General features: G+C 42.9%; 2 protein-coding genes across 16 annotated transcripts in view; both read right to left on the bottom strand.

The window, feature by feature from the left end:
- The window catches only part of LRCH3 (leucine rich repeats and calponin homology domain containing 3), a 62661-nt gene extending 60905 nt beyond the window's left edge, over positions 1-1756 (bottom strand). For 12 of the 13 annotated variants that reach the window (XM_051626802.1, XM_051626806.1, XM_051626811.1 and 9 more), the window contains exon 1: positions 1519-1756. In XM_051626802.1, the coding sequence (XP_051482762.1) occupies positions 1519-1756 (238 nt within the window). The remainder of the gene's footprint in view (positions 1-1518) is intronic. The other variant, XM_051626805.1, reaches the window with a different exon arrangement.
- Positions 1757-3346: 1590 nt separating this feature from the next.
- FYTTD1 (forty-two-three domain containing 1) lies at positions 3347-17573 on the bottom strand. Of its 3 annotated transcripts, XM_051626841.1 has the most exons (10): positions 17442-17540; positions 16827-16973; positions 14167-14298; positions 11191-11336; positions 10356-10468; positions 9405-9501; positions 8335-8396; positions 7402-7476; positions 6492-6618; positions 3347-5405 (listed from the first exon to the last, which is right to left on the bottom strand). In XM_051626841.1, exons 2-10 carry the CDS (start codon positions 16834-16836, stop codon positions 5310-5312), a joined length of 858 nt encoding a protein of 285 aa, XP_051482801.1. In that variant the 5' UTR covers positions 16837-16973; positions 17442-17540; the 3' UTR covers positions 3347-5309. The 3 variants fall into 3 exon arrangements, with proteins under 3 accessions (XP_051482801.1, XP_051482800.1, XP_051482802.1); XM_051626840.1 differs by lacking the exon at positions 16827-16973 and having other exon boundaries at positions 17442-17573; XM_051626842.1 differs by lacking the exons at positions 16827-16973; positions 17442-17540 and adding an exon at positions 16585-16816.
- Between the last annotated feature and the right edge of the window lie 794 nt (positions 17574-18367).

Below are 18367 nucleotides of genomic sequence, written 5' to 3'. Positions count from 1 at the left end.
AAAAATATATATATACCCTAACAAGAAGCATTTTCTATTTATAGATGTGTTCAAGTCAAACAAACCACAGTTGTTTTAAGGTCTGCTTGGGCGGTTGGCTTGTTGTTTTTTTTTTTTTATTAGTGACAAATTTTTTGCATAAATAGGATGTTACAGGACTGAGTATGAAGACAGACAATTTTAAAGGAGACTCCATTTTGAATGACTTGACTGACAGTGTATCAACACTAACAGACACTGCAACTTTCAAGAAGCAGTGTTTGGAGTTTATTTCTAAGCTACAACTCAAAACACTAGAAAAATCTAAACGAGTGCACAGGAAGTAATTGAAGCAACAAACGAATGGCACACTGACACCTTTTAAAACCACTTTTACTTCACTTATACAAGTAGACAATCAAAATAAACTAAGTTTGCTCTAGACAACACATTAAGAAAACATCTACATCCTGCACAAACTTTCATCATTTCCCAAGTCTCAGCTCTCTATTCAGTACACTAATATGCAAACATACTCTGCAAATGTTTTTGCTTATGATCAAGGTGCTTACAGGAAAAGTATACATTTTTTGCCTAATCCTACATATATATTTGAGGAGCAGAGGGAAAAATCAGCTCTATTGCTTACTATATCTTGCAAAGTATTTCCTCAAAGTCCGTAATACTGTTATCAATTTAATACAGGAGAAAAAAAGGGATGTGATTCTGCTCATAGTACCTCTTGTATCTTGATTACGACTATGAGAAATAGCAATAACAGGAGCCTAAGAGCACTAGAAACAGCGCACACCTGACAGCCTTCTTGGAAAGCTGGTTTTCCCCCGTCAACAGCACAAGATGAGAGACGGCGAGGGCGTGTATATATGTATGTATGTACACAGACACATACACGCTCAGATACATATACGTACATCCGAACAAGAGCGTGCCTGGCTGAAACCACATCAGTGAGCAGCAGTACTGAGAAAAGCCTCATAACTTTTAAAAACAGCCTCCAACTAAGGAAACACCTCTAGACTGGAGACGACGAAGCAAAAAAAAAACAACAAACCAAACAACCAAAACGCCAACAAACCGACCAATCTGCTCGGCCCGACCCGCGGCGGGCAGAGGGGGGAGAAGCCCGCAGCCCCCTCCTGCCCCGCAGCCCCCTCCTGCCCCGCAGCCCCCTCCTGCCCCGCAGCCCAGGAAGGGCGGAGAGCGGGGGGAGGAGGCGGGAGAGCCGAGGCGAAACGGCCCGAGCGGAGAAACACGCCAAGCATCGCCTCCGGGGGAGGGGGAACCCCCTCTACCTCCACACACACGCTTCTCCAGAGGCAGGGGGGAAGGAACCCCCCAGCACCCACCGGGGAAGCTTCTCATCACGCACCCCGCTGCGCTTCAGCAAACCCAGCGCCAGCGGGGTCCGGCTGCCTCTCCGCACGCCCTCCCCGGGGCAGCCGCCCGGCCCCGCCGCACCGGCCCGTCCCCAGAGCCGGGCAGGGCGCTCCCCGGCCCCCCGCCCGCCGCGCCCCTCACCAGCGCGGGTGGTGTCGCTGAGGTCGTGGTTGGCGGCGCTGGCCCGCGGGTAGTCGCGGAGCTTCCTGCCGCTCAGGCTGAGGGTACCGCTGGCCGCCGCGTCCTCCAAGGCGCGGTCCAAGGAGCGGCTCCACGAACCCGGGCCTGAGGGACCAGGTGGCGGAGGACAAGCCGCCGCACTTCCCGCCGGCATCACAGCAGAGCCGCCCTCCGGCGCCGCCAGCGCCGCGGCCGCCATTTCCCCCCCGCCGCCGCCGCCCGCCGCCGCCGCTCCGGCTCTGGCCCCACCGCGCATGCGCGGGGCAGCCGGGCCGCCGGCAGGGAAGGCGCACGCGCCAGCCTTGACAGGGCGCGGACTGCGCATGCGCAGCCGCTCGCCGCGGGGCACATGGACCCGGTGAAGCAGCTGGTTAAACCCACGGCACGGTCTGGGTTGGAAGCGACCTTAGAGATCATCTAGTTCCGACTTCCCTGCATGGGCAAGGGACATCTCCCACTGCACCAGCTTGCTCAAAGCTCCAACTAACCTGTCCTTGGCATCCCCAAATTTCCTGGGCAAACTATGCCACTGTCTCACCACCCTCACAGAATCTCCAGCTAACGCCTAAATCTACCCTCTTCCAGTTTAAAACCATTACCCCTCATCCTATCACTACAAAGCCTTGTAAAAAGTCCCTTCCCAGCTTTCCTCTAAGGCTCTCTTCAGGTACTGGAAGGCGCTCTAAGGTCTCTCCAGAGCCTTCTCCTCTTCCAGGCTGAACAAACCCAACTTCTCAGCCTGTCTTTTTAGGAGGGGTGCTCCAGTCCTCTCATCAAGAAAATAACCCAAACATCCTCTGATTTTTCCACTCGCCTGGGGTAATCTGGCTTGTGAGGTGCCCCACTCCCCCTGACAACAGCTTCAGTGCCTGTACACCTTCTGAAATTAGGAATAACTGGTTTCCCCAGCAGGGTGGAACACCACACTGGCTGCCCAGGACAGGCTGACTTTGGGGTGAGAACTGTTCATCAGATCCATTCCAGCAGCAAACCAAGGAGAAAACGCACTGGGTGGGAAAAGTACCAGCTGCTTCATCGTTTGCTTTTTTTTTTTTTACTTCATGTCCTCAGTCCTTCAAAGGTCTCACTCTTCACAACATCTGAATAAACACTGGTCTTGCTCCGGGAAAGCACGGATCTACTGCTCACACTGGAACTGCTGCCTGTCTGAACACTCCCAAGGCTGGCAACCACCAGGCCTGAGCTGGCAGGGAAGAACAAAGACTGTAGATAGACAGGTGTCAAGGCACTTTCCATACTCAGCGCCTTATCAAATATCTTTACAGGCAGCATTTTATTCCTGCACCAGCAATTAATGGCAGCACTTCCACTGCTCACACAAGACTCCTGCCAGCACAGCACTGGAAAACATGACCACGGCTGTTTATCTGGGTGCTCACACTGATTCTAAAAGACAAGGTTTAGATTACGGTGACTTCTGGCTAGCAAGACATGTCACAGCAACACAAAAACCAGTGCTTGTGCTGACAGATGAAGGAATATGGCCCTACAATCACACCAAACCACTAAATTAGATGGTGCTACTGAAAAGTACATCAGTAGCTGACACATTTAAATGCAAGTGAACATGCACAGTACCAGCCAAGAAGTGCTTAATTTTCAGGATATGAAGCTGGGCAACAAATGGAAGCTCTCTTTAGATTAGGTTGCTTTTTGCTATATTCTTCAGAACATTTAATAAGATCTTAACCACTAAGCCCCCCATAAGAAAATTCACGTAACCAATACACGATGGCCCACGTTGTTATAACAGGAACAAGACACTATGAAACCTGTAACTTTTTATTAAAAAAAAAAAATTAACAGCTTCAGAATAGATCAAATGTAGTAACTTCTCCAAAAAATACCAAAAGGTACAGTGTAAAGCATCCTCTCATTAAATACAAACTAGCATTTTTTGATGCATTGCATCAATGTTTTGCATCTATGCTGATGCAAAAGGATTTTTTTGTTGCATCCTGGCACATGGAAAATGTATACACTGAAACAGGATGACTGACAACACTTTATCTACTCAAATTCTAACAGTGGAACATTTTTTTAAAAATTCCTACTAGTAATTCTGAAAAAAAAACCCTTAACACCATTACGTTTAGTTTGCTTCTGCTAAGGTATATTTTTCAACATTAAAAATAAGGGTTTAAGTACAATATAGCATCAAGATGCACTCTGACTTTAAAACTGCTCTACAAACAAAAGCCCTCCTACTTTCAAATGCTCTTCAATGTTGGAGCTCCCAGTAAATGCTAGTTAACTTGGAACTTAAGATAAAAATGTAAGGAAATCAACTTGGTAGGAAGTCAAATGTAAATTCTTCAGGAACAATAAAAGGAATTAAACCCACTTCAAACACCATAAACATTTCTGGATGCAGCAAGCCAATGATTCTTTTACCTGACTGTACCTAAATCTCATTGCTATAGAACAGTGAGAACAGTTCATCAGTTCCTGGTCTGGAAGTAACTCTGAAGAGGTGCCTCATTTTTAGGGATAAATTCACATTGAGGATACCCCAGCTGTTACCATCCTGCAGATTCTGACATAGCTAAGCTTAAAAGCAAGTGACTACATGCTCCTGCTTAATACCTTACACATGTTGGCAAACTGAGGGCTTTTCTCCAGCAACACCCCCCAGTTTCAGCCAATTTCAAGATGTCTGACTGCTTCTGCTCAGCTCCACATCATACCTCTCTTTGGTATACACAAACAAGTGCCATTTTGTTTCTAAGAGCCAGAGAAATCGCCTCCAGCTACTTGTAAAACACAGAGAAAGGTCTGCAAAATGAGGATCCCGTGTCTGGGATGGTAAGGAACTCTACCATACCACTGACTTTCTTGTGGACTGTTGTATTTATTCCTATGAATTCTTAAAAAATATGAAGTTATTGCATTAAGTTTGTGAAAAAAAAACTTACAAAAAGAAACAGGAGGCAAATGTTTAAGAAAAAAATAGGAGACAGACATACTCCATTTACAGAGGAGCATGATGAACTTGAGCTATTTGTAATATAAATTACTTTCATACTGCCTGTGCAGTATTCCTTCAATATGATCTGAACCAGTTTTAAGGGTAAGAGTAGAATAGTCTCCATCCAAGTTTCATTATTTTGGGTCTTAGCTAACAGCTTTATTTGTGAAAGTGAGGATGCAAAACTAGTTTTCGAGAAAGGAAAAAACCTGAATTTCAAAAGCACAAAGTACAACCAATGCTCCCATGGAAAACACTGCTACATCACTACTGAAGTATCCACAGACTGGGGCTCTGTGCCAAACTGCAGTCCAAAGGGAAGTTCATAGGCAATCCCTAAAAAACCATAAAATGGGATTTATTATGAAACACACAATTTTTACTATAATAGAGGGGTCAAAGAACAGATACTCAATACTCCTAGACAAAAAAAAAAAAAAAGAAAAAGAAAAATACCAACTTTTGAAATTCCTGTTTGTGTTTTGGTTGCAAGATGAACAAAAATCAGTGTTTGTCATCAGCTGGGCAACAGAATCTTTTCCAACCAAGTGATGATGCCACTCCAGTGGATCAGTTTCCCCACCTTCCCCCCCTAAGGGCATCATGTCTTTTACCATTCCAAGTAAAAGTAACAAAGATAAGATAACTCTGCCACCATCTTAGCAAGTAGTCTGAAGAATTACAGCGACGTGCTGAAATCTTCTGCCTACTTTGATTTCAGTTTCTTAGGAAGGTGGAATAGTGTTCAAGTCCATCCGCCAGGTTAGCCCACTGTCACAAAACGGCTTCCTTTGTTCTGAGACAGCGCTGTCCTCTGCTCCTTCAGGATCCCAAAACGTTCGTTCAGTGTCATCCCTGTCTGAAAAATGAAGTAATTTCACCACAAACGTAAAATATGTTAATTTAATTGAAGTAATGGAATGAGAATAATGTGTTTTTTTCCTCATTCTGTATACTTGCTTGAGTTCTTAATTGCTTCACTTAGATTTAAAAAAAAAATAAGTTTGATTTAATAATTTCCTGCACCATTGAAATATCATACTGAACTACACATCAAGTGCTGGCATTTCTCAGAATTCATTACGAATACATGGTACACAATGTCAAGACCAGGAGTTTACCCAAAATATCCTAAGTTAACTTGAGGACAGACAGACTGAAAAAGGGAACTTTCTCTACACTCATTTCCCCACAGATTCTATACAACTTCAACTAATGCAGCACGTTAACCATGTTAGTGGGGGTTGCTTTTCAGTCCATCCGGTTGAGGCAGTAGGCTGGAGTCCAAAAGTTCAATTAGTTTTACAATATAGCAGCAGACTATTTTTTACATACTGCTTATTCATGGAAGGAGCAAATCCAGATTAATGCACTGATCCCATGTAGTTTTCTACAGCTGGTGATAAGGAGCTGATTACAAGATCAGCATCTAACTCTGTCACCCTATAACATTTCCTTCAAAGACAGCACTAAGATTCCTGCACCACAGCACCTGTCTTCATGAAACTTGTGAAAAACTGCTCATTTTTCAAGCCTTTACATCCTCACATTTGATTTTCTTTTTCCTAGATGCACAGCAAAAGTTGCCTTGTAAATGCAGCTGTCAGAGTTCCACGTAGGTTACACAACTGAAGGAAGCTCATCCCTGAATTACGCACAGTTGCTGATTCAAGCACAGCAGGAACACCAGAGGGCTTTTAGAAATATTCAACATTTTAAATCCCATTTAAAGCAGGCGGGCACGCAAGAGATTAACTAGAGGAACAGGAACAGTGAGTTTAGTTACTTGCTTCAAGTTACACAGCAGGTTAGTGGAAGAACTGGAAGTGGAAGCAAGAAGCAGTCACTAGTTCGCCGTTGCTAGTGAGTCTAGGAGGAAAGTGCCTGGCTCACTGACTTCTGTCTTGAAACTACTCCCACAGTTAGAGAAAGAAATGGCATTTACCTGTTTTCCAACACTGTTAATATCAAACTGCAATTGAACCCCTTTGGGAATCTTCTTCTCTTCGGATTGGTCCCTCTTCATCAGAAATGGTGGCACAGGAGTACGAGTCAATCGTAACTTCTGAGAACTGTGAAAGAAGAATGTTACAAAGGATGCAGTGAATAAGTGTGTTCTGCAATAAAGGCTTAATGCTGATAGAGGCACATGTTTCTCATCAAGCCATTTGATCAGGCTGGCTGACTAGCTGCACAAATTCAAGAAGGTAAAAGTCAGGCAGAACTAGAAAAGGGTAGCATTTGTTATAGCTATCAGACAGCAAGTGTCCCAACAAGAAGGAATCTTTTATTTCTTAATCATACTGACAAACACATAATTTGCAGTTAATTATTCCCATAAATACAAAAAAATAAAATGTACAGTTGACTATGTGCTACTACTGAGAACAGCTACTCAAGACATTTTTAAATAGAACACCTCATGAAACAACAGCACCATCAATGTCCCAAAGACAACTCCAGCAGTGCTTTCTTTAAGCACAACTCCAGCAGTTATCTTTATGAATCAGGTAGGAACTATTACAAACACTCATCAACCAGATGCTCATTCATTTTCATTCAGATACTGAAGGAAAACAGCTGCGATACAGTCTGATTTGGAAGAGGCAGACAAGGTGAAAATATGCCAGTCCAGGACTCTTCAACTCTATACACCGCATCAAGCTCCTAACTTGGAGATGCCTTGTGAAATTCAGCTGTGGTACTATTCAAACATAGCTCAGAACACTCAGGAAGGGGCCACATTAAAAAGTCTTCACAAGAAGCTATGACCCTGAGGTCACCTGAGATACTATCTGCAAGAAACTTACTAAATGGCTCAAACCAGCAATTTCAGAACTTTTTGGAAAACTCACATTGGGGTTATTATGGCTCCTGGGTTATCAATGGACACTGTCAGAATCCCTCCACTTGTGGTGGAAGTTCGCCATCTAGTTTGAAAACAGAAATCACTTAGAAAAACATTGCAAAAATTTCAGTCAAGGTATCTTTAAAAGCATGTCAAAAACCCTGGCTATTAAAGATTGTTAAAGACTGACACAAGCTTTCAGAATACAGGTCAGCACAAAGACCACATGCAGTCAAACAATCTACAAGAAGCTTGGTTACTGATTCCTGTATCTTTAATAAAATATTCTAAACCTATTCCGGTGAGCACTAGCTCACATGTTGGTAAGCTGTACCAGAACTGCAGCACCAACTGAAATGTTCACTTTAAGAAACGTAAGAGCTTCTTTGCCACTAAAATGGTCCTTGCAGCAAATCAAAGAGGTGACAGGCAGCAGGTCTGCAGTGCAGGCTGCTTGCTCAGCTTGTTGTGTTAACAGCAAACACGCAGCAAAGAGCCCAAAAGGTACAGGTATGGGATGAACACATGGGGAGAGCTGAGTGTCCACCTTGTGACCTGTCTCGCTTATTTCTAAATTGCTTCATAGACTTCTATGTATATTAAATAAAATGGCACTTACATCAAGAGCTCAGGAGAACACTGACATTTGAATTTTTCTTCCAGTCTATGCAGTATTCATGAGTGGCAGAGATTAGTCTGACTCTCTAAAGCTACCATCTTCCCCCTCACTCCTGCCAAGTGTCTCACACAAACAAACTCCTCCCAGTTAAATTAGAATATAATTTAGGAAATAACTGGGAATAGGGGGAAGATCACTGTCACTCAGGTGATGTGACTACATGGAAAAAAAATCACATTTGATTATCATATCCAGGAAGCCAAAACTAAAAGGAGAATCTTATGATTAACCAAACTGAAATTTTCCAAATGAAATACTTACTGACGAGTTCTCTTTACTGTCTGATTATCAAGATCATCTGTTGACTGCACTTGGGCTTGCACCTGAAAACACATCAAAGCAGACACTGGATTTGAATACTGTTTCAATTCCCACTCCAGCAGCTGGAAATACAGTTCAAAAACAAGAGTTTAAAGCTCTCTGTACACTCTGCACAAACAGGGTTGAACTTTCAGAGGGACCTCAAAGACAACTATCCCATTACTTTTGTAAGACATTGGAAAAAGATTACTTTAAGAACACAGAGTGATTTAAACAAAGTTGTCTACGACAGTCACTTAACCAGTAAAGAAGCGGAAATGTTTTTGAGAACTATGTCAGCAAACATACACTTTACCAAGATACACCAAAGTATTACCAGGCCAGCCAAGAAAAACTTGGCTAGTTTCTAATCCAATCAGTATTAACATACATAGTATCCAATATGCCATTAAATCCCACAAGCTGTTTTAAAGGACTTTAGTTTTGCTTTTCTTCCTCCTGATCCTGTCTATAAATCTGCATTCCACGTGGATGGAAGACATCTGCAGTCACAACAGTGGCAGATGTAAAATGAGGGCACAAGTGAAAACAGAGAACACCACTGTGACTCAGGACACACTCTGTATTCTCTTGATCTTACTCAAAGTTACAAAAGAATATTTAAGTAACTAAAAAAATAACTTAAAGAACAAAAATAAGGAAAATAAATAACCCCAAAACAGCAACCCCTCAGTTTCTAAGACATATTTCTGCTCTATCCTTCACCCAAAGACAACTTCTGAAAGCTGCACAATGCTTTCTTTTAAAAGGAAAAATACCCTGCAACTACCCTCAAACATCCTGAGAGGTTCTATGTACCACTGAACAGTCCAGCTACACTCAAACCAGACTCAAGACTCAATGGATCATAGAAACTGGAGGACAAATACTTTTTCCTAGAACTCCTGCCTGTTTCCCAGTCCACCTGAAATTTCCACTCAGATCCAATATTCAAAGTTGATTCATGTCAGTTTTATACATTAGCGTAGAAGCTGTGGCACAATTTTGTTGTTTTAATTAATGCTTATTACCTTCAGACCCCTTCTAAACAGGAAAGTTGCTTGACGAGTGTCTTTCTGCTGATTTAGTTTATTTCCAATTCTGGCAAAAGTGGACGGTATGTTATTCCTGTAATGGTTATTAAAATATAGTTATCAAAGGCTCCACAGATAACCTACTACACAGACCACTTGGAAAGTCAGGTAAGTGCCCAATACACCCCCAAGGACACCTGCAATACAGCCTCTTCGAGGCTGAACATTTCAGTTGTGATAAGCCTCTCATCTACTAGGTACAAAACACACTCCTCAAACAGAGCAATCACTGCTGTTACATACAAGCCTAGCACTCCCACAGTCACAGGACAGTATGGTTATTAATTCTGCCTTTTACTTTGCTCAGAAGCCTCCAGCACTTGAAACATTGCTGATAAAATGAAAAAAAAAACAGAAAAAAAGAAGCAGTCTTGATATGTATAAAGAAAGTTTGTTTACAGTTTCCACGGTAGAGTCACATAGTGAAAATTTTCATAATGGAGGCCAGTTACAATGCAGTTCATAACAGACATCTTAACTCCACAAATAAAACATGCAATAGCTTCCATGAAACTGAAGATGGCACCACCTCCCACAAAGGCATTTTATTTTAAAAGTTCACTAAACCACAGCTATCACTCCAAAGCTCCTGAAATCATCATATGGCCATTTTCATACAGCCTGCTCAGGATTTAAATGAAGGAGAACACCAGGTGCTCACAAATAGAGGTAAACCTGAGTGCTCTACATGGTAGTAAATATCTGGCTTGGTACTGAGACCATAGCTGTCCCATGCTTGGCTTAAAGATTTGTAGAACTTCATACAGAGTAGTCTTGACCCTATCACTATGGCCAGTACCTACCACTTTCTGTCGGTCTTGGTCCTGTCAAACAAGATTCACTAGAGGAAGTTGTCAAGAAGAGTTCAGAAAGCAGAAGATATTTTACCTTCTGTTTAGTGGGGCAGGCCTCCTGAGGGCTGGAGTTTGTTTTCTCTGCATTTCAGATTGTCTCTGCAGGTTTGTTCTCTTTTTCAGGACTGGATAATTCCGCTGTGCATTCTTAAAAAACAATAAATGTATATATAATTTATGTATACTGTATATACAAACTTTTCCTTCAATTTCCAATTAAAAACTGCATATGGAATTTATTTGGCTTCACCACCTTTCACAGTCTAGTATAATTTCAATCCATTCATTACCAGGGGAAAAAAAAAGAAAAGCAGCAGATCTTAGCAGTTACTTTTATGTCTTTAAAATTAGTCTTCTTCACAAACCCCAAGGCAACTCCCTTTCTACAACACTGAATGAGATAGAGAAGGCAGCAAGGCACTGGAGGAGTGCAGCAGAAGGAGCCCACCAAAGGAACTGTTTTGCAAAATCTTCCATTTTTTAACAGGCACATGCTTAACACCTCCATGTTGGCTGAATCACTGGTTTGTAACAAAGCAATGCAAAGACAAGAAATCCTACTACGTGAGCTTTTCTCATAAAAATACAGGAACTCCCCCCATACTTGCACAGAACATACTTCAGTGCTTCAATTTTCATGACCTACAACCCAATTAAGTGTTAAAGAACCTTCAAACCTAGTCATTAACCATACTCCTCAAAACAAATGAGCTCAGCTAACACATCCTCGATATAATAAAAGGTTGCACCAGCCGTCTGCAATTTTTATATTTTAGCAGCACTGAAAGCTATTGTGAAGCTTTCTGAAGCTGTTGTGTTTCATTCTTTTAATCTGTTCTTACATGAACCACTAGCATTGCACTCATTACCTTCTCAGTAAGGGGCTGTCTGTTCAGGGGACTAATTCCTTTGCGTGACCCCATCGCTTTCTTGGCTGCCAAGCCAGTTATAACTCCATAGGAACGTTTCTTCCCACCCATCTTCTTTCTGCGTCCCAAACGATTTTTACCATAACCTGCAACAAGGATGAAGAAGAGTTCAACAACTCATATTGAAAGAAAAATCTCACAGCTTTAAGATACGATGCAGGCAACACAAGTTATTTGGCTGCACACCTCAGGCATTACAGAAGAAGCTATTGCTACACTTGAAGACAATTTGGTCATCACAGTTCTGCTCTAGTTCACTGCATTAACTTCTGCTGAAAATTTGCTACTTGACCTGTCCACAGGGACAACTTAGGGGTCATTCTGGCATAGAAAGCTACCAAAATATTCTGAAATGGAACTTCTTCAAGCGCTGAATAATACAAAACCAAACCAAATACAAACTAAACCAACTAGATCCTCACATTCATCAATCTTTAAATTACCAGTTTATTTTAAAGAAAAGGGGGGAGGGAAAGCAACTTCAAAGCTTATTTATTTAAATCAATGGTTCCCAAGACATGACTTAAGAAAAAAAAGAATACAGCAATTGGCCCACAAACTGTATTAAACAGCACATGAATTACATCACATTTAAAGTGTTTTAAATTAGAAGTCTGGACAAAACTGAGAATTGAAAGCAGCTTTTGAATATAAAAGACATACAGGTCTGAGGTCTGCAGTATAAACATCTGAAATCTCCAGTTACAAGGGTTTGGTTATCCCTGTCTGGAGCCACTGAGCTTCACGCTATGAATACCAACCATGCTTCAGTTTTATCCCAAAGTATCATCCCCTCCAGAACCTCAGACTGCAAGATAAATTTAAGACTAAGAAGTCAGCTCTACAGCAACAAAACCATCTAGTTTTACTAATAAATCTGTGCTTCTCATGACACAGGAGCCATCACATGAAGTAAGGCAGTCATATTTCCCATGGAGAAATGACTATGTACTCACACTTTTGGGACAGTTAGCAAATGCTCTTCAGGGTTACTTAGGCTGAAAGGGACCTCATGAGCCCTCCGGACCAACCTCAGCTCAAATAAATGACAACTGCAAAGCTAGCTCAGGCTAGTTGCATTCTCTTTATCACCAAGGACAACTTTTATTTAAATGAACAATGCTCCTCTCTCTGTTTCTTCCCCAAAAGCTGAAAAGAGTCCCAGCTCAAGTTCCTCAGTTCTTTCCAGAGAGTTTGGCAGACTCTTCTAAAACCACAAGGAATTGTATCCTGTTGATAATCTGTGGTTTCTGTAGCTGTCCACAAAAAACAGAGGGCTTTTTATTTATCTGAATAACTTCAGTGGCAATGGAGCAGCAAAAGATCTACTGGTCATAAGCTACTAATAACTAGAATGCTCAGAACAACTATTTAACTATACTTCTGCTCAAAAAAACAATATAAAAAAGGTTTGCTTTCAATGGGAGAAAATATGTGCAGCTGTATAGGAAGGAGGAGTTAAAACTATTCACAATGTTTCAACATGTCATGAATCTGACAATTTTGCAAAAAAATGTTTCCTTTTTCCTAGAACGAGGACAGGCAAGAAGGGAAAGTTCTAAGAGATAAAAGTAACTGCCAGGACAGTTTTTATTTAGAGCTTTTGCAGCTCAAGTTTCTCCTCAAATTCTGAATTCTAATACTTGCTTCTTTTGTGCCCTTTGCATCATAGACAATTGCGTTTGACAACAGTGGCCACAAATAGAAGCCTACAAACTTAAATTCACTTACTTTTTCACTACACAGATACTCTCACACTTGGACTGACTGATGGGCTGGTATTTTCCTGTACTGTCACAAATTTATTAGAGATGCACAAATTAAGAAACACTGCTATGCTGGCCTGGATAAAAAGCAGAACTCCTCTAAGCCCTGAGCATCACGACATTCCACTGATCCCCAAAGACAATTGTGTCTAAGATGCTATCAAGGAGCTGCATACAAAAAATATTAAGCAACGACAAAGATAAAATGGGGATCCTCGTGGATACACCAGACAGAAGTGTGTTTTGTTTTAAATTAATGCTACTAAACAAAAAATTGCAAGTACTAAACTTTTAATTAGCTTGGCTTGAAGTCATAAGATTTCTGATGAGACACTATTCTTCTGGTTCTAAAAAGGTACTTTTAAAAAAAACATAAGCAAAACTAGTCTATACTTGAAGCAGGTGCTGGCTGTGTACTGGACTAAAACCTGGGAAACATTTCAGATTATGACTTGTTTATCAAAAAAACCCAACTAACCCGACAGTTACTTGGGGAATCTACAATAAAGCTGGTTTTATGCACTTTTCCTCTCTTTACCCCCTGTCTAGATGATTTTCTCCCTGCTTTTGTATTCCACTGTAAAAACACTGGCTTAAGAAGACTGACACAGTGCTTCCCAAGGTCTTAATAAGTAAATCCAACTCAGACATTCTGCACTACCTGTTTACATATCCCAGAGGCAGCACTACAGTCAGCAGTAACATCTGTTTTGAAGAGGTGTGGTAGGAGAATTCTACCTAGCAAATATAAACGTGCTGGCTCTGAGCTCTGGCAAGGCCTCCACAGTTCCTAGCATAGAGGCTTTGGCATAAGCACCCTTTCTATCCATCTCTGAAAAGAGATAAAGGATCAACACAATTTTCAAAATTAAAATAAATTTTAAAAAATCAGAAAGAAAGCAAATCCTTCCTTGAGTCAAACCAAGCCCATCAAGATCCTAAGCTCCCTTTTGGCCAAACATGTTAATCACTTTCTCACACTGAACCACAAACAAAACTAAACTTAAATGGATCATAGAGAACTGAATTATAATTAAAACCACCTATTACACTATTGAAAGGCACCTGAATGGACCCTTTTGATCATGTTACACTTCAGTTAAAAAAAAACAACAATCTGCACAATCCACACTACATTTGACATACACACCTTTCTGCTGCTGGATTCCCCACTTGGAGCCTGGTGTCCTGAACTGTCGAGTTCGATTCTGTTGAAGCCCTCTTTTTATTTTGGGGGAATACTGTTTTCTTTCTTCTTTCTTGTTCAGTTTAATTATATCATCTGTAAGCAGAAAACACAAAAGAAAGATTTGATACACTGCAGGCATATTCTGTTTCTGAGGAAAAAAACTCTAGCAGGTTGGAGTCATGGGGAAACAGAGCAGTTAATTTTGCAAAGCCAGCACGTACAAGCTAAGGTTCCAGAATTCTCTCTGTAAAATATCCAGCCCCTATTCATCTTACAGTACTTCCTTTATAATATAAAAAGCCCTAGCAAAAGAGAAGCAGCTGCATACATTAAGAACATCCAAGAGACATGAAAGATCATGGCATTCTGCCCAGCATGAAATTTTAAATTAAATGACTACATTAGTTTTTGCACAGTGCTACAGAGAAGGTTATCCCACCACCAACAGACTTTACAGATTCCAGATAAAATGTCAATTCAAGCCTTAGTTCTTTCATCCTACGTCACTTCAGCAAAATCACACAGAAGGAACTTGGCCTACCAGTTATCTTCATGCGTTCACTGAGGTTGAGATGATGAGAAAAAAGTAATCAAGAATTCTCTCCCCAAGTATCTGCAATCCAAAGCAATTGCCTTATCTATCATCCAGTAAAACTATGTTGAACAAATTATTAACTGGTTTAAAAAAGATGGAGAAGTTAATAAACAGAAGAAAAGTGAACAGCAGGTCTGTCAAGTTCAAATTGTGCTGCACCACTTTGATTTCTTTCACTGACCTGGTAGCTGGTGCAGGAGATAAGAGTAAAGCAACAGATGTGGCATTCTTTTATTTAGCTTATTTACAGAACACCATCATGGAAATGTGTCAATTTATGTTTATTTCATCTAGATCATGACAGCATGACTGATAAAAGTGTTATGTTTCAACGGGGATCTACCACAAACATGTGGACGTCCCTTTCCGAGTCAAAGAGAGATGGGAATGAGGTTACTGCAGAGTTCAATGGACTCAGATGTGGCAGAACAGAGAAAAGAGCATTAAAAAAAATCCATATCATTGTTGTATGATGTTTTGCATCCTGCCGAAGTAAAGCTAAGAGAAAACTGCCTTGCTTTGCTGCAAAAATGACTGAATATTCAGAAAAAAAATCTACTGGAATTAGAAATACTGATACAGGTCACTCAGAGTTTGATTTCTATAGAATCTTCTATAAAGGGATCACTCCTGGAGCAAGAATTCCCAGACTATCCTTTTATAAGACAAAGGAAATCAAAGCCACTTAAAAATGGTATACAGGTCCAAAAAATTGCACTGCTAACAGCAGTACTCAATCAGGAGCATTATTGGAGTTTAGCACCACAAATAAACTGATGTTAACAAAAACCTCCTGAACTGTTAAGAGCAATATATGTAACTGTGCAACAGCTGCTTCCATCCCTCTGTCCCTGCAATACAAACCCACCATGTTCAGAGAGCACAGATCCTTGCTTCACAGCTCATCTGCTCTATATTAAATCCCATTTTTGCAAGTGAGCTGTTGCTGCAGACAGGACTCCAAGTTTTTAAATAAAAGGATGTGTCAGCTGTTCTCTTTCTTGGGAAAACGAAGGGTACCTGGGACTTAAGCATTTGTTAGCTGAGACAAACTGAAGCAATCTCTTGGCTGAGATATCAAACCTATAGCTAAATTAGCAGAATAATCTGGGAACACCATCAATCAGGAAGCTTAGCTTCCGATGAGCTGCACATAGTACACCTGCAATAAATATAAATTTAATCTTTATTACTACATGAGAAAATACTCAGTATTAAGATCTACATCTTCAGATTTCCTAGATTAATGTTGAGTCAATTTTTTTGATAGCATGACAGATGTGGGATTGCATCTCTCTCTTTGCTGACACCAGAGCACACAACTTTGATTTGGGGACAGTATATGTGGATGACATGAAAATCACCCTTGCAAGGAAACAAGGGACACACCCACTCACAACAGCTTCTTAACATGTCACCATGGCAATTTGCTATTAGTCAACGTCCATGACATGCAGTAGTGGCTAACTGAAAGGTTAATTTAGCCAAGGAACATTAGAATATATGAAAATACAACCAGCCATGCAGAATCAATAACTCTTGGAAACAAAGATTCAGTATGCTAGAAGTAAAAATAGATTTATAGATTTAACATGAATGCTGTAATGCCACTTCATAGTCAGACAAATTCTAAACATCATTTCACTAGTACTTTCTGCTGCCAAAACAAAGGACTCCACTGGAACACATGCTCTTATTTTAACCACAAAGGCCAAGTCTGCTGTTAACACTGTAGTTCACAAGATGATTTTACTTTCTGAAGCAAGTTTGCTGCTAGTGCATACCTATCATGGTCTCGTAGTGTCATGGAGCAGTCTTGGAGTGCATAAAACCATTTAAAAAAAAAAAAAAAACTAAACAGGAACATAGCTAACGTGTCCCCAGCTGTCAAGGGGACTTAGCCACAGGGCCAGAAGAGAACTACTCTGAGACACCTCTTTGAAATACACATAGCAAGGATGTCAATTTCTCTCGTACACTCAAGAGACACAGCTCTGCAGATCTATACTGAGACTGTGCAACTTACTAACACACATAACCAACGAATGGGAGGACCGGGGAGAAAGGGGTAGATCGTCACAGGAAACTATGTGGTAGAGAACATCGAGCTTGAGCTGACAGGTAAAGTACTGATGGAGTTAAGAAGGAGACTTGCCATTACCGACTTCCAAACCTGGGAAGAAAAAAAGGCAAGGCCTGCTGAGCTGCAACCTAACCCCGCCGCCCCTGCAATTATGAGCCCTGGGAAGCCCCCACAGGTTCACCCAGCAAAGGGCCCGGGCACCAGACATGACAAGCACCCCTGTCCTGGGCCTGCTGCGGACACCCAGATGGAGCAGAGGGAAACCACCCCGCTCAACCTGGCTCCTCCCCAGGGACAGCGGCCTCCCGGGCCCAGGCCCGGCCAGGCCCCGCCGCCCCGCGCCCCCAGGCCCGCCTCGCCCTCCGCCCCCGGACAGGTTCTAGCTGTGGGAGGGTCCTGCCCCCCGCCCCACTCGGCGCAGGCCGCCCCCAGCGGCCCCCGCTGGTTCCGCCCAGGCCGGTGCCCGGCGAAGGCCGTTGCTCCGCTCCTCCCCGCCGGCCCCAGCGCCCGGCTCAGCCGGCAGCCCCTCCGCCCGCGGGCCCGAGGCGCTGTCCTCACCGAGGGACATGTCGATCTTCTCCAGACTGTCGCTGCTGCCGTTCCGGGCCCCGGCCGTGGCCGAGGAGCCCGGCAGCGGCGCCGCAGCCCCCGCCCCGCTCATGGCCGCCCCGGACCCGCCGCCCGCGCCTCGCCCGCCGGGCCGCGCGCCTGCGCAGGGTGCGCCCGCGCCTGCGCAGTAACGTGCGCCGCCCCGCCCGGGAGCTGGCGCTGCCCCCTGCCGGCCGGGCGGAGCAGCTGCAGCCGAGCGGCTGCGGGCAGGGGGGGCTCCTGCGGGGCCCGGAGGCACCGGCTGGGCGGGGGGCTGGGCGGGCACCGAGCGGCTGCGGGGCAGGGGGGTCGGCCGGGAAGCTGGACGCCAGGTGACTGACTGTCTGCAACCCCGGCGGCACCCACAGAAATACCCCGTTCTGTGAACAGCCAGGCCGACGCAGGCTGGTCGCTAGCAGAGCGATGTCTCCAGACGCCAGGCAGCAGGGCTCAGACCAGGTTCCTGCTTCAAAATATCATGTCAGGCTTTAAATGGCTATTTTAAAACAGAACAGTATGACTACTGACGTTTTGTTTTCTTTGGGCTCTTTTCAGAGTTGTTATCTGCTTTTGGTCAGAAGCACATGATTCAAAAATTCAGGAGTTGTTTTTGGAACAAGGAATGCAGTGGAGCCTCCTCCTCCCCCATCCCTGTATATTTACATTCTCTGGAGCTGTGTGTATTGTTGGTGGGTCAACAGTTCACACATACCTGGGGTCAGCTGGCTGCTGCTAAACGAGTTGTGACAGGGCTGGGATCTTCCTCTTTCTTGCACAGCAGCATTTCTGACATTTGGCACTCTTCATTAAATTTAAAGGATGGTAATTGCCTTTGAAAATCCCTCCATCCTGATCACAGTTGGTTCAAATTGGTCAGTGAGTTCCAGAGACAGTAA

The sequence above is a fragment of the Apus apus genome, chromosome 8 (genome assembly GCF_020740795.1).
Source record: "Apus apus isolate bApuApu2 chromosome 8, bApuApu2.pri.cur, whole genome shotgun sequence".
Classification (NCBI taxonomy): domain Eukaryota; kingdom Metazoa; phylum Chordata; class Aves; order Apodiformes; family Apodidae; genus Apus; species Apus apus.
This window is presented reverse-complemented; position numbering and strand designations above follow the sequence as displayed.